At 44.9% G+C, this 15,106-nt stretch overlaps 1 protein-coding gene across 3 annotated transcripts in view; it reads right to left on the minus strand.

The window, feature by feature from the left end:
• Window positions 1–442: 442 nt before the first annotated feature.
• rab3gap1 (RAB3 GTPase activating protein subunit 1) overlaps window positions 443–15,106 on the minus strand; it is a 151,092-nt gene continuing 136,428 nt past the window's right edge. For all 3 annotated transcript variants that reach the window (XM_085919988.1, XM_085919989.1, XM_085919987.1), the window contains 3 exons: window positions 5,529–5,644; window positions 2,781–2,883; window positions 443–1,525 (listed from right to left, as the gene is read on the minus strand). In XM_085919988.1, coding sequence (XP_085776114.1) covers window positions 1,289–1,525; window positions 2,781–2,883; window positions 5,529–5,644 — 456 coding nt within the window. In that variant the 3' untranslated portion in view covers window positions 443–1,288. The remainder of the gene's footprint in view (window positions 1,526–2,780; window positions 2,884–5,528; window positions 5,645–15,106) is intronic.

Below are 15,106 nucleotides of genomic sequence, written 5' to 3' on the forward strand. Positions count from 1 at the left end.
AGATGAAAATGTAAAGCAAAAATGTTGAGATGGAATTATAATAACCACTTATTCAGTTTGAAAATTGTACTTCATTAAAACTACACACTAGTTACAAATGTAACAATTTATTGAACTAAGACACTGTTTTTTTTTTCGAAATGTAACAAAAATAACGTTGAGGTTAACATGTTGGCTTGGCCATCAGCAAGGATTCCAGTTTCTCCCATGGCATTTTGCAAAATCAATTGCCCACCCCTGCTCTACATGCCAGACAATCGGCTCAAAAGATCAGGTTGTTTTTACTTAGGGAGCACCACCATACACTTCTGCATGAACATTAACCATGCTGTGTTCTTCAGAAAAGTGTTTTTGAATTTACGGTTTACCTCATGGAGTCAAATGTACAGTAGCCCAATAAATGTAGGTGATACTTTTTGCATATTGACACGTGGGGCAAATATTTTTGGTGACAAATATCTAAAAAGCACTTTATTTATATTTACAATTGGATATAGAAAATCAACAATGTTGTTTTCAATATTTTGACACTGATTCAGTATATTTGGACAATTTCTAATTTATGTCATACATTAAATTGCATTTCTAACAACAAACTGATGGTAACATACAGCTGAAGAAAAACATGTTTAATTAAAGCATTTGATAAGATTGGGGTTTTGGACATTAACCATATACTATTGTATTATTATATTTATAAGATTGAACAATAGCGATATTTCTAATTGACAAACGTGCTAATAAATGATGAACAGCATTTCAACCACAGATCCAGAATTATTTTAACTTTGAAAGTGACCATATGAATGCTCATGTTAGTGAGGTCATAGCTTTTACAGAGACTAGACAAGAAAAGGGAGGAATAAGGGCAGGCTACAATCAAATTGAAAACTCCCCTTTTAATAAATCAAAAAGTGCAAAAAAGCGAGGAAAAAAAAACGCTGAAACATTTGCCAACAATTAACACAGGTTAATTGTAATTGTGGTTACAACACAGACTTTATTTCTACAAAGCGATTCATGATGTAATTCTTAGTTGTGAATGAGCAGAATTATATAACCAACCCATTCAATATTGATATGAATCTAGACAGTCTTTTAAAAATGGTTAATTCATGAATAAAATTATGCATGTTGCAGGTACCCATTATTTTCATTGCAAACAGCTCCTTTTCTTTATGTGCAACTGAAAACATCATTTTTTAGCAACAGGTATTGATATGCAATACCGGGTACATTGGTAATAACTGTGCATAAAATTGGCATTGTCATGCTGTAGTTTGAAGAATTAAAAGAAAGATGTGTCAGAGGAGAAGGCCCCCACAAGTCTAAATTCCTCTCTCGTCAATACACAGAAAAGCCGTTGAGGAAGAGCCTTGGAATACGGTGCTGGTCGAGGGATGCATGTACGCAACAAAATTTCCCGGCCAGTTGGCGAAGGGAAATCACGAATTTTGCTGTCTCCTTCAGTCACCTTCCTTTCTTCTTCCTTTCTCTGTTCAGATTCTTTATCCAGAATGACAGTCTATGGGCAAACATAAGTTGACTGAGTACAATAAATAACTATAACATCCAAATGAGCAAATAATGAATGTGTTTTTTTATTTGGTTTTGGTAAAATGGAAATAAAAAATAGGAAATTCTCCTAATGAGCCAAATAAATAGGACAGCTGACTCTTTCAAGTCTGAGAAGTGGAATTGTAAGGACTTTGTGATGAGGCAGGCTTTTGGAGTTTGTATGCTCTCCTCGTGCCTGCTTGGGTTTTCTCGAGGGATTTCTTTTCCTTCTACATTCCAAATACATGCATGTTAGGTGATTGAAGCCTCTAAATTCTTAGCAGGCGTGAATGTGCGTTTGAATGTTTGTTTATACCCTGCGATTGGCAAGCGACCAGTTCGCTGTGTAACAAGCCTCTCGCTCTAAGACGGGCTCCAACACTTCCGCAACCATACTGAGATACAAGGTTCGGAAAACGAATGAATGAGTACAGATGAAAAAATTGTATAAAACTACTAAATGTTTTACTTTTATTCAGAAAGTATATTTTTGGAATAGTAATGAGGTATGTACAGCATACACCGTTCAAAAGTTTGAGGTCACTTAGAAATGTACTTATTTTTAAAATAAAATTGCTATCTTTCAATAAGGATAACATTAAACTAATCAGGAATACACTCTATACATACTATTTGAGCTACGAACGTCTGTTTTTAACCCACTATCTGCATCGGTGTATAAAGGCCAATTTTCAGCAACCATCCCTCCAGTGTTCTAATGGTCCATTGTGTTTGCTATCAAAATCTTCAAAATCTCTTATGCACACACATTCTCTTGCACACTCTAAAACACTCACTCACGCACACGCCTGTTTGAATAGGCCTCCTTGGCACACACGAATCAGTTGCTTGAGCTATGCTGTTACATCGCTGTGACCTTTCTCTTGCTTTCCCTTCTCTATGACACTGCACGTAGGAGTTGATCTCAGTTAAGACTGCACGGTCACACTATCACACAGGCTCGGCAGAGTTGCCCCCTTGTAGGTGGGCAGCCAAGACTATAAGAAATGGGGGTGAGAATTTCTTCCACAATCTCGCAGAAAAGGCTCCATGGCCATGTCTAAATCTTTCTGGAATCCATTAAATAGGTCAACTGCATTTTTCTGGTAGTTACTATTAGCATCGCAAGTATTAAAGTTAAAAAAAAAAAAAAAAAAAAAAAGGAAAATATATCACACCCATACGCACGCACGCACACACAACAACAAAGGAGTGATGCTTACCTCTTTCGCAATATGAAACAGCCTGTGGATGATGCCACCAACCTTTCCCTGACCAGCTCCAATCACCACAACTTCGGGCTCTTCTAACAAAGAGTTAAGAAATCTGGGAGGGGGGGGGGGGGGGGGGGGGAGTGGTCAAGTCATGAAATTTAAATGTAGACACATTCAACAAAAGCCCCCAATGCTTCCTAAAAATCCAAGGTGTCAAGTAACTAAGTAAAAACAATTACTATAATAGGCAAAGTAATTCAAAGCTCTCTAACAGTGAGTCTTCCACCCCACACAGGCTTTGAATTTGTGGTTCAACATCACTAACTTAGAAGCGCAGAGCACCGATCACTAAGCTAATGTGTAAAGCGTGTAAATTTGGTTATGGTGCATGGTGGGGTTTTTTTAGAAGGAAGTTTTTATACACAAACCGTCATTATTGTGGACAAAAGAAATGCATATTATACCGTTTTTAAGTTAAAGGCAGTCGATTAGGCCCATTTTGACATCGTGTTGGGTCACCCTTTTCTTTCTTTATTTCCCAGTCACGTCTACTCTAGAGCTATACGTGTAGCTTGCTAGCTTAATGTAATTTAGCGCTTCGTGCATGAATAAAATTAGCATGAACAAATCCTCATGGAAAATGCTAGAAGAAATGCATAAAAGCGGCGACATAATAGAGACTGAGAAAGTGTGGCGAAGGATATCTAACGCTATTCTAATCGTACACTGAGGAGGAAGACTTCGATGGTTTCAGTGCACAGGAGGAAGACGAAGACGGCTCCTCTTGGATGCCGTGAAACTGTTCATGTAAGAAAAGGACAAGGACTATCCCGAGCTCTCAGACGTCAAGTGGATTATAGATCGACTTGCTGTGTCACTTGGACAGACTGAACCTGACTCTCAGGGTAATTTAAAAATGCCCCCTGATCTGGTGCAAAGTGTGTTTGCGTTTGTCAACACACAAGCTGTTCAAGGAGCATATTCAAAAGGGAGATTGAACCCATTTTGCCACTCTTCTAAAAGCCAGCGGGTAAGTCACCAGCACCGCCCTGAATAAACAAAGAGCCAGATATGCAACACTGGTTGAAAACCTGCACGGAAGCTTTGTCATCCGGTTCCATGATCTACAACTGAAAAGGCCACAGATGACGTTCCTCGTCGACCCATTTAATGCAGAGACGGACTGTTTGAAGTCACAGATGAGGCTGCGGCTGAGTTGGAGATGATCGATCTTTGTGAGGAGGACCAACTGAAACCTGCTTTAAGGGAAGGGAACATTGAATTCGGGAAAAGTGTGCCAATGGAAATATACCCCAATGTCAAACGGGCTGTGCTGAAGATATTGTCAATGTTTGGGTCAACATACATCTGCGAGTCTGTCTTTTCTACGCAGAAGCACCTGAAATCAAAGCATCGATCTGTTCTGACTGACACCCATGTGAAAGAATTGCTTCGAGTGGCAACAACGAAATACAAGCCAGATTTGAAGAGGATTGTTCAAGGCAAGGAATGCCAGAAGTCGCACTCAGCAACATGCGTAGTGAGTGAAAAAACGCTATTGTAAATAATAGTTTTTGTTTGTGGACTTTGTTGAACTGAGAGTTTGTGTGTGTGTGTGTGTGTGTGTGTGTGTGTGTGTGTGTGTGTGTGTGTGTGAGAGATTTGTGGACTTTGTTGAACTGAGAGTTTGTGTGTGTGTGTGTGTGTGTGTGTGTGTGTGTGTGTGTGAGATTTGTGGACTTTGTTGAACTGAGAGTTTGTGTGTGTGTGTGTGTGTGTGTGTGTGTAGTTTTTGTTTGTGGACTTTGTTGAACTGAGAGTTTGTGTGTGTGTGTGTGTGTGTGTGTGTGTGTGTGTAGTTTTTGTTTGTGGACTCTGTTGAACTGAGAGTTTGTGTGTGTGTGTGTGTGTGTGTGTGTGTGTGTGTGTGTGTGTGTGTGTGTGTGTGTGTGTGTGTGTGTGTGAATCCGATTATATTCCTGCAGAAAAAAAATTAGTCTGCTGTGTTTGTGAGTAGACATTTTGGAATCAACATTAAGTGCTGTCTGTGTGACGGACAAACCACGCATACGTGAGAGAGACAGTGCCCACAATGTTCATTGTTGAAAATTACTGGCCTTTGGTCTTAGTACTGTACAATTTCTGTCATCATGTTGGTGTGACATAATGTCACACAATAAATCTGGCTGAGGTGTGTGTGTAAGACAAAGGAATGATGTTTATGTGTGCCCATGTGTATGATGTGGCTCTTTGCGGTAACACAGTAAAGAATGTGGCTCTTAGTCTCTGACTGGTTGGCCACCCCTGCCCTATGCTAAGATGTACAAGAAATGAGCTATGATTTTTTTTTTTTTTTTTTTTTTGGGAATGCCCATTTCTGGACCACTTTTGCACATTAAAGGAGATCATATTTCGCACACTTGTCTTAGAGTAGGGGTGGGTAATTCCGGTCCTCGAGGGCCAGTGTCTTGCATGTTTTCAATTTCACCCTGTTACAACACACCTGATTCAAATAGTCAGATAATTAGCAAGGTCTGCAGAAGCTGGATAACCATCCTGATCATTTGAATCAGGTGTGTTGCAGAAGGTAGACATATTTAACATGCAGGACACTGGGCCTTGAGGACCGGAATTCTCCACCCCTGTTTAGAGGGTTCTACCAACTGACTTCAGATTGGGCTGGACCATCTTAAGACGTTGTGGCGGATAAATTTGAATCAAGATTGGCACTTATGTGTCCTCCTGGATATAACTTACAGTCTTAGTTTCTCTCTTTGGTCTTCATTCTCAGCCTCAGCAATACCAAACTTTGTCTTGAGAGACCGAAACTGGCCGATGATCATTTCCATGGCAATCAAAGAGCCAATGCAATCCTATAGAAGAGAAATGTCACAGATATTTCAAGATTTGAGCAGTACAAAATTCAGACATCTGTGCTGCCCTTTAAGAATAAATACAACTGAAAGACATGTGTGGTCTGACTGGATGGGTCAAATGCTACCTTATTTCAATAGTTATCATTTCCTTCCCTTTACAATCAATCATCACATTTCACTGCTTACAATATTACACATATTGCAGAGATGAAATAAAATGACTGAGATTTGAGCAGTCATTTGTGTATGAATTAAACTGTGTTGAATAATAGCCGTCGCGGCAACTTTTTCTGTGCCATCACAAAATAAACCATGTACTTAAGAGCTCTTAATACCTTTAAAGGTCATCAGCTTCAAAGACAGCAGTTACCAATAAACTGGCAGAATGTCAATGCTACACTTTACCATTTAATTGAGTCCCACGCTGTACATTGTTGTGATGATGCACCAATATAAAAAATTGGTTGGATGGCCTGACGTCATCTGTGTCACTTTAACTAGCACAAAAAAACTTTTGAGGAAGGTGGCATCTTGCCACATGAAAAACTACAAATGTGCTGAAATGCTTTACGGCATACGTCATTTCCCCTTGTCCTTGCAAAGATGGAAGTTGACGAAATTGTCTATGCGCAATTATTGCTGGCAAAAGCTCCACAGTATCCAAAGAAACGGCTGCAGGATGTTAACATAGTAAAAATAACATGAATAATAATGGGGGCAGGGGGGAAGTTAGAGAACGAGATTTGAACCTGTGATGCGCAGGATTGATGTAGTTTTTTTTATGACGACCGCTCTCTATCACACAAGATTTTACTTGTGTCTCCCAAATGATTCACAACAATGAAAGGTGTGGAATTACTGTTCACTCTTCTGTATCAGCTGTCACTGTCGCTCCTGCTAGGCTACAGTGTATCAGAATGCCAATGTACTAGGCATTCTAGCTGTTCTCTATTTTATTTATTTTTTTATTTTTTTACAGCAAGAGAAAGCAGCGCAGAGGTTTTATCATTATTAATTCTAAACATTCATATTACATTTCGTCTGAAAGTAGTGTTTTTTTTCTCTTCTTTAAGATAAAGAAATACTCTTTTGCGGATATTTTGACAACTTGTGTGTGACTGACGGCTGTAATGTGGCATATGCAAAGTGCACATGTGTGAGGAGTTGCGGGCTTGAGGAAGAAGGCGGGAGCGGGAGAAAGACTATGTGCGATGTGTATAAACTTAGGAGTCAAGTTGAACAAGAGAAGATTGCTATAAATAAAATGAGGACTGTAGTGCGACCACTGTGTTGTTGGGCTGCTGGGTTCCTCCGATGTGTGGCAATCGCGATTTTGTAGGTGAGGCCGTCCTTGGAGAAATGTCTCCCCTGTGTTTTCTGACTAGTTAGGTGGCAAGCAGGAACGAATAACAACTTAGAAACATTAATAAACTATATAAACATAAAATAAGATGGAAAGTGAGTTCCTTTAAAGTTCTCATTTTGAGGTTTCCTCCCGACAGCGGTGATTTGTAATGCACTTTACAGTATTTAAGAGATAGCCAGTACTATCTCAAGTGTCTCCAATTCATCCAAAATACCAGAATGAATAGCCACTCGCCTCCTAACTGGAGCTCACAAGTGGGATCACATAACTGCAATTCTGGCCTGCCTCCACTGGCTTTAATACATTTTAGAGTTCATTTTAAGGTATTTCTATCGTCTATATATCTATATTTTATCTTCTATTCCTCACCCCAGTCTACCTCTCTGAGATCTTCCACCCTAACGTACCGGCCCGGTGCCTCAGATCGGCAGATCAAGCACAACTGGAAGTACAGAGGTATAAGTGGAGCCTCAGAGGTGATCAAGCCTCTTCTGTTGCTGGTCCCTCTGAAACTACCTCCCCTTAAATGTTAGTTCTTTTGAAAGATGCGTTTGAACAATCTGATGCTAATGGTTCAAACCTGTCATGCACATCACTACTATTTTGACACGTCCGTGATTGTGCGCAGTCGAGAAGACTATTCATAACGGAAACACTGAAAGGCAAATTTTAAAATAATCCTCAGCAAAGAATACAGGTCAATGCCTTGGCTTGCTTTTATTTTGAAGTCCGGACAGCGCGTGGAGGTGTTCTTGACTCGTAGTTCAGGCCAGTTAATTGTGTCGTCACAAACTGTTTGCCACCAATATCAACACAACACCATTTTCAAATCAAGTTCAATAGCCAATTAATGACAATAAAAAAAATACAAATAAAAAATAAAAAACTTCAGTGGAGCCTTGGTTTTTGAACGTCTCGGTTCTCGAACAATTCGGTATTCGAACAAAAAAAAATAATCGAGAATTTTTGCTTCGGATGTCGGACGAAATTTGGTTGTCGAACCTCGCGAGAAGAGCCGAGAGGACCCGCATGCCAACTGACTCCGTTATTACATTCTCGTTACTCTGAAGGTTGCATCAACTCTAATCATGCCTCTAAATGAAGCAAGCGGGAGCAGTAAAGCCATCTTAAAACACAAAGACGCTCCTCAAGCAATGCGACAGTGAGCGCCCGGCCGGCGCGCTGCGGTTGCGCGATCGGACCAAATTAAGCTCCCTGCACTGAGGTCCACTTAAATTTTGGAAAGTCAATTAGGACTTTAAAAATATTTTCAAAATTTTAGCGACCGCTCTGTCACAATAATGCGACCAGCGCAGTGCAGTTGCGCGGTCTGCGGCACGCTACGGTTGCGCGTTCGGCAGTGTGCTGCAGTTGCGCAATCGGACAAAATTAAGCTCCCTGCGCACTGAGGTCCACTTCACATGAGGACTTAAAAAATATTTTCTAAATTTCAGCAACGGCTCTGTCACAATAATACGACCAGCGCGGTGCAGTTGCGCGGTTGGTGACGCGCTAGGGTGACGCGCTACGGTTGCGCGTTCGGCAGTGCGCTGCAGTTGCGTGATCGGACAAAATCAAACTTCCTGCGCACTGAAGTCTACTTAAATCTTGGAAAGTACATCAGGACTTTTAAAATATTTTCTAAATTTCAACGACGGCTCTGTCACATCCCTCCGTGAGTCGTCACTTTATCGTGGTGGAGGGGTTTGCGTGCCCTTATGATCCTAGGAGCCATGTTGTCTGGGGCTTCATGCCCCTGGTAGGGTCACCCATGGCAAGGGTCCTAGGTGAGGGGCCAGACGAAGCACGGCTCAGAAGACCCCTTATGATGAAAAATATATATGGATTTCGTTTTCCCTCGCCCGGACGCGGGTCACCGGGGCCCCTCTCTGGAGCCAGGCTTGGAGGTGAGGCTCGAAGGCGAGCGCCTGGTGGCCGGGCCTTCGCTCATGGGGTCCGGTCGGGCATAGCCCGAAAATAAGACGTGGGTCCCCCTTCCAATGGGCTCACCACCTATAGGAGGGGCCAAAGGGGTCGGGTGCATAGTGAGCTGGGCGGCGGCCAAAGGCGGGGACCTTGGCGGTCCGATCCCCGGCTGCAGAGGCTGGCTCTAGGGACATGGAATGTCACCTCTCTGGCTGGAAAGGAGCCCGAGCTGGTGTGTGAGGCAGAAAGGTTCCGACTAGACATAGTCGGACTTGCCTCCACACATGGTTTGGGGTCTGGTACAAGCCCTCTCGAGAGGGGCTGGACTCTCTTCCACTCTGGAGTTGCCCACGGTGAGAGGCGTCGAGCAGGTGTTGGCATACTTATTGCCCCCCGGCTGGGCGCCTGCACATTGGGGTTCACCCCGGTGAGCGAGAGGGTAGCCTCCCTCCGCCTTCGGGTGGGGGGACGGGTCCTGACTGTTGTTTGTGTCTATGCACCGAACGGCAGCTCAGAGTACCCACCCTTCTTAGAGTCCCTGGAGGAAGTGCTGGAGAGCGCTCCTTCTGGGGACTCCATCGTTCTACTGGGTGACTTCAATGCTCACGTGGGCAATGACAGTGAGACCTGGAAGGGCGTGATTGGGAGGAACGGCCCCCCCGATCTGAACCCGAGCGGTGTTCTATTATTGGACTTCTGTGCTTGACACAGATTTTCTATAATGAACATTACGTTCAAGCATAAGGGTGTCCATGTGTGCACTTGGCACCAGGACACCCTAGGCCGCAGTTCGTTGATCGACCTTGTAGTTGTGTCATCGGATTTGCGGCCGCATGTTTTGGACACTCGGGTAAAGAGAGGGGCGGAGCTGTCAACTGATCACCACCTGGTGGTGGGTTGGCTCCGATGGTGGGGGAAGATGCCGGTCCGACCGGGCAGACCCAAACGCTCTGTGAGGGTCTGCTGGGAACGTCTGGCAGAATCCCCTGTCAGGAAGAGCTTCAACTCCCACCTCCGGCAGAGCTTTTTCCACGTCCCGGGGAAGGCGGGGGACATTGAGTCCGAGTGGACCTTGTTCCGCGCCTCCATTGTTGAGGCAGCCGACCGGAGCTGTGGCCGTAAGGTTGTTGGTGCCTGTCGTGGCGGCAATCCCCGAACCCGCTGGTCGACACCGGCGATAAGGGATGCCGTCAAGCTGAAGAAGGAGTCCTATAGAGCCTTTTTGGCCTGCGGGACTCCGGAGGCAGCTGACAGGTACCGGATGGCCAAGCGGAACGCGGCTTCGGCGGTTGCTGAGGCAAAAACTCGGGCGTGGGAGTTTGGCGAGGCCATGGAGAATGACTTCCGGACGGCTTCGAGAAAATTCTGGTCCACCATCCGGCGTCTCAGGAGGGGGAAGCAGTGCACGGTCAACACTGTTTACAGTGGAGATGGTGTGCTGCTGACCTCGACTCGGGATGTCGTGAGTCGGTGGGGGGAATACTTCGAAGACCTCCTCAATTCCACCAACACGCCTTCCTTTGTGAAAGTAGGGCCTGGGGACTCTGAGGCAGACTCTCCAATCTCGGAGGTCGAAGTCACTGAGGTAGTTAAAAAACTCCTTGGTGGCAAGGCCCCGGGGGTGGATGAGATCCGCCCGGAGTTCTTAAAGGCTCTGGATGTTGTGGGGCTGTCTTGGCTGACATGCCTCTACAGCATTGCGTGGACATCGGGGACGGTGCCTCTGGATTGGCAGACTGGGGTGGTGGTTCCCCTCTTTAAGAAGGGTGTGTTCCAATTACAGGGGAATCACACTCCTCAGCCTCCCTGGTAAGGTCTATTCAGGGGTGCTGGAGAGGAGGATCCGTCGGGAGGTCGAACCTCGGATTCAGGAGGAGCAGTGTGGCTTTCGTCCTGGCCGTGGAACAGTGGACCAGCTCTACACCCTCGGCAGGATCCTCGAGGGTGCATGGGAGTTTGCCCAACCAGTCCACATGTGCTTTGTGGACTTGGAGAAGGCGTTCGACCGTGTCCCTCGGGAGGTTCTCTGGAGGGTGCTTCGGGAGTACGGGGTGCCGAGCCAACTGATAAGGGGGGTTCGGTCCCTGTATCACCGATGCCACAGTTTGGTCCGCATTTCAGGCAGTAAGTCGGATTTGTTCCCAGTGAGGGTTGGACTCCGCCAAGGCTGCCCTTTGTCACCGATTCTGTTCATAATTTTTATGGACAGAATTTCTAGGCGCAGCCGAGGCGTTGAGGGGGTCCGGTTTGGGGACCTCAGCATCGCGTCACTGCTTTTTGCAGATGACATGGTGCTGTTGGCTTCTTCAGTCCGTGATCTCCAGCTCTCACTGGAGCGGTTCGCAGCCGAGTGTGAAGCGGTCGGGATGAGGGTCAGCACCTCCAAATCCGAGTCCATGGTCCTTGGTCGGAAAAGGGTGGAATGCCCTCTCCGGATCGGGGATGAGATCCTGCCCCAAGTGGAGGAGTTCAAGTATCTTGGGGTCTTGTTCACGAGTGAGGGCAGGATGGAGCGTGAGATCGACAGGCGGATCGGTGCAGCGTCGGCAGTAATGCGGACTCTGTACCGGTCCGTCGTGGTGAAGAGAGAGCTGAGCCAAATGGCAAAGCTCTCGATTTACCGGTCGATCTACGCTCCTACTCTCACCTATGGTCACGAGCTATGGGTCGTGACCGAAAGAACGAGGTCCAGGATACAAGCGGCTGAAATGAGTTTCCTCCGCAGGATGTCCGGGCTCTCCCTTACAGATAGGGTGAGAAGCTCGGTCATCCGGGAGAGACTCGGAGTAGAGCCGCTGCTCCTCCACGTTGAGAGGAGCCAGATAAGGTGGCTAGGGCATCTCATCAGGATGCCTCCTGAACGCCTCCCCGGGGAGGTGTTCCGGGCATGTCCCACCGGTAGGAGACCCCGGGGACGACCCAGGACGCGCTGGAGAGACTACGTCTCTCGGCTGGCCTGGGAACACCTTGGGATCCCCCGGGATGAGCTGGAGGAAGTGGCTGGGGAGAGGGAGGTCTGGGAGTCCCTCTTAAAGCTGCTGCCCCCACGACCCGACCCCGGATAAGCGGAAGAAGAAGAAAGTGAATGAAGGCTCTGTCACAATCATGCGACCAGCGCGGTGCAGTTGAGCGGTCGGTGATGCGCTACGGTTGCGCGGTCGGTGATGCGCTACGGTTGCACGTTCGGCGGTGCGCCGCAGTTGCGCGATCGGACAGAAATGCGCAAATGAAAAAATGCTTAAAAAAGGCGTTTTTCTTTTCCTTGGAACGGATTTTTTTTTTTCCATTTGTAATGGGAAAACATGATTAGGAATTCGAACTGTTCAGTTCTCAAACAGCCTTCTGGAACGGTTTGTGTTCGAAAACCGAGGCTCCACTGTAATTAATTAGGCTGTCGAGCAGCAGACAGTATTTTTTGTGTTAGCACACAAGACAGGCAAGTGTACCCCTACACCAGGGGTTGAGAGAGAGGAGGCTCTGCTATGTGCCTCATGCAATGACAAAATTACATCAATGAAACACTCCAATATCAAGCGCCACTTTGAGACACGGCATGCTACATTTGCAACCAAATACCCAGCTGGGGACAGCAGACAGAAAGCGTGTGTAGAGCTCCAGAGGAAGGTCCAAGGTAGTCAACAGCAACTCCGTGTATGGACCAGACAAGGTGACTTTCATTCAGCTAGTTTTGCTGGAGCTTTAGCAATTGTGAGGAACGGAAAGCCATTCACTGATGGTGAGTATTTCAACATGTATGTTTGATGTGGCTAATGAACCTTTTGACGACTTCACAGATAAAGAAAATATACTCAAACGGATAAAAGACATGCCTCTGTCAGCAAGAACCGTCCACGATTGGGCCATTATGACTGATGAGAGCCTCAACGCCTGCATGAAGCTCAACCTCACCGCATATCAACCGGACTACAAAGCCATCAGCAAAATGACACAGCCCCAGAAGTCTCATATTAATGAGTTTTTTTTTCTAGGCTTCAATATAACATTTTTATTAAAAAGAAAACATTAGTACATTCAATAAATCATTGGTCTTAATTAAATTAAATGCGTTTAATTGTATTTAGCCTATTGTTTTTTTTAATGGTATGGCTCTCACGGGAAATTTAAAAAAATGGGCATTTATGGCTCCGTCTGCCAAAAAGGTTCCCGACCCCTGCTCTAGAGCAGTGATGTTTTGGGGCTGTCGCTGGGCAACATGGACTTTCAACTCCCTTCAAAGATTTTCTTTGGGGTTGAGATCTGGAGACTGGCTAGGCCACTCCAAGACCTTGAAATGCTTCTTACGAAGCCACTTCTTTGTTGCCCGGGCGGTGTGTTTGCGATCATTGTCATGCTGAAAGACCCAGCCACGTTTCATCTTCAATGTCCTTGCTGATGGAAGGTGGTTTTCACTCAAAATCTCACAATACATGGCCTCATTAATTCTTTCCTTTCCACGGATCAGTCGTCCTGGTCCCCTTGCAGAAAAACAGGCCCAAAGCATGATGTTTCCACCCCCAAGCTTCACAGTAGGTATGGTGTTTTTTGGATGCAACTCTGCATTCTTTCTCCTCCAAACACGAGTTGAGTTGTTACCAAAAAGTTCTATGTTGGTTTCATCAGACCATATGACATTTTCCCAATCCTCTTCTGGATCATCCAAACGCTGTCTAGCTAATTTCAGACAGGCCTGGACATGTACTGGCTTAAGTAGGGGGACACTGCGGCACTGCAGGATTTGAGTCCATGGCGACTTTGTATGTTACTGATGGTAGTCTTTGTTACTTTGGTCCCAGCTCTCTGCAGGTCATTCACTAAGTGTGGTTCTGGGATTTTTGTTTACCGTTCTTGTGATCATTTTGACTCCACAGGATGAGATCTTGCGTGGAGTCCCAGATCGAGGGAGATTATCAGTGGTCTTGTATGTCTTCCATTTTCTAATAATTCCTCACACCGTTGATTTCTTCACACCAAGATGCTTACCTATTGCAGATTCAATCTTCCCAGCCTGGTGCAGGTCTACAATTTTGTTTCTGGTGTCCTTTGACAACGCATTGGTTTTGGCCATTGTGGCCCAGCGACAGCCCCTAAACATCACTGCTCTAGAAGAGATCTGCATGGAGGAATGGGCCAAAATACCAGCAACAGTGTGTGAAAACCTTGTGAAGACTTACAGAAAATGTTTGACCTCTGTCATTGGCAACAAAGGGTATATAACAAAGTATTAATATAAACTTTTGTTATTGATCAAATACTTACCGTATTTTTCGGACTATAAGTCGCTCTGGAGTATAAGTCACACCAGCCATAAAATGCACAATAAAGTAAAAAAAAACAACATATAAGTCGCACCGGAGTACAAGTCGCACTTTTGGGGCAAATTTATTTGTCAAAATCCAACACCAAGAACAGACATGAATCAGCAACAACAGGCTAAACGATACGGTATGCTCACGTGACATGTACACAAACGAGGAGCTGAGAACGGAACTGAGTAACATTCAGAGTTATTCAAATAAGTATTACATAAATAACACGTTTATCAAACCATCTGTGTCACTTCGAATCATTAAATCCATCGATCGTCCTTTATGTAAACAATGCCGCGTATGCGCCGCGCCACTGACGTTGGACTCGTTGTAAGTTGCATTTCTAATTATTCTACAGACCGATATAACAATATATAAAGCATATTTCAAATAACTATCATATAAAAACATTATCAAACCATTTCTGTCACTCCTAATCATTAAATCCATCGATCAAATTCCTCGTCCTTTATGTCAACAATGCCGTGTGTGCGATCTAGTATATAACTATATTGTAGCGTTACCAAAGTACCAGGAAAGATGTGGGTTTGATAAACGGCTCTTTATTTAACAAAACAAGAGTTCAACGAGCCAACAACTCCTGAACTGTAACGATAAAAACATATTCAAGTTGCTACACGAAATAAAATATATCAAATAACTAACATAAATAGGTTTTTCAAACCTTGTGTCACTCCAAATCATTAAACCCTTCAAACGTGGGGCGTCATCTTCGTCATCCCGTGATCGAATCCTATGTCCTTATGTAAACAACAGCCGCGCTGCTGATGTCACATGCAGTTCAAATGACAGTAATCCCTTGGTACATCGCGGTTCGTTTATTGCGGTTTCACTACATCG

Source organism: Syngnathus leptorhynchus, chromosome 9 (genome assembly GCF_054491065.1).
Source record: "Syngnathus leptorhynchus isolate UIUO chromosome 9, UIUO_Slep, whole genome shotgun sequence".
NCBI classification, from domain to species: domain Eukaryota; kingdom Metazoa; phylum Chordata; class Actinopteri; order Syngnathiformes; family Syngnathidae; genus Syngnathus; species Syngnathus leptorhynchus.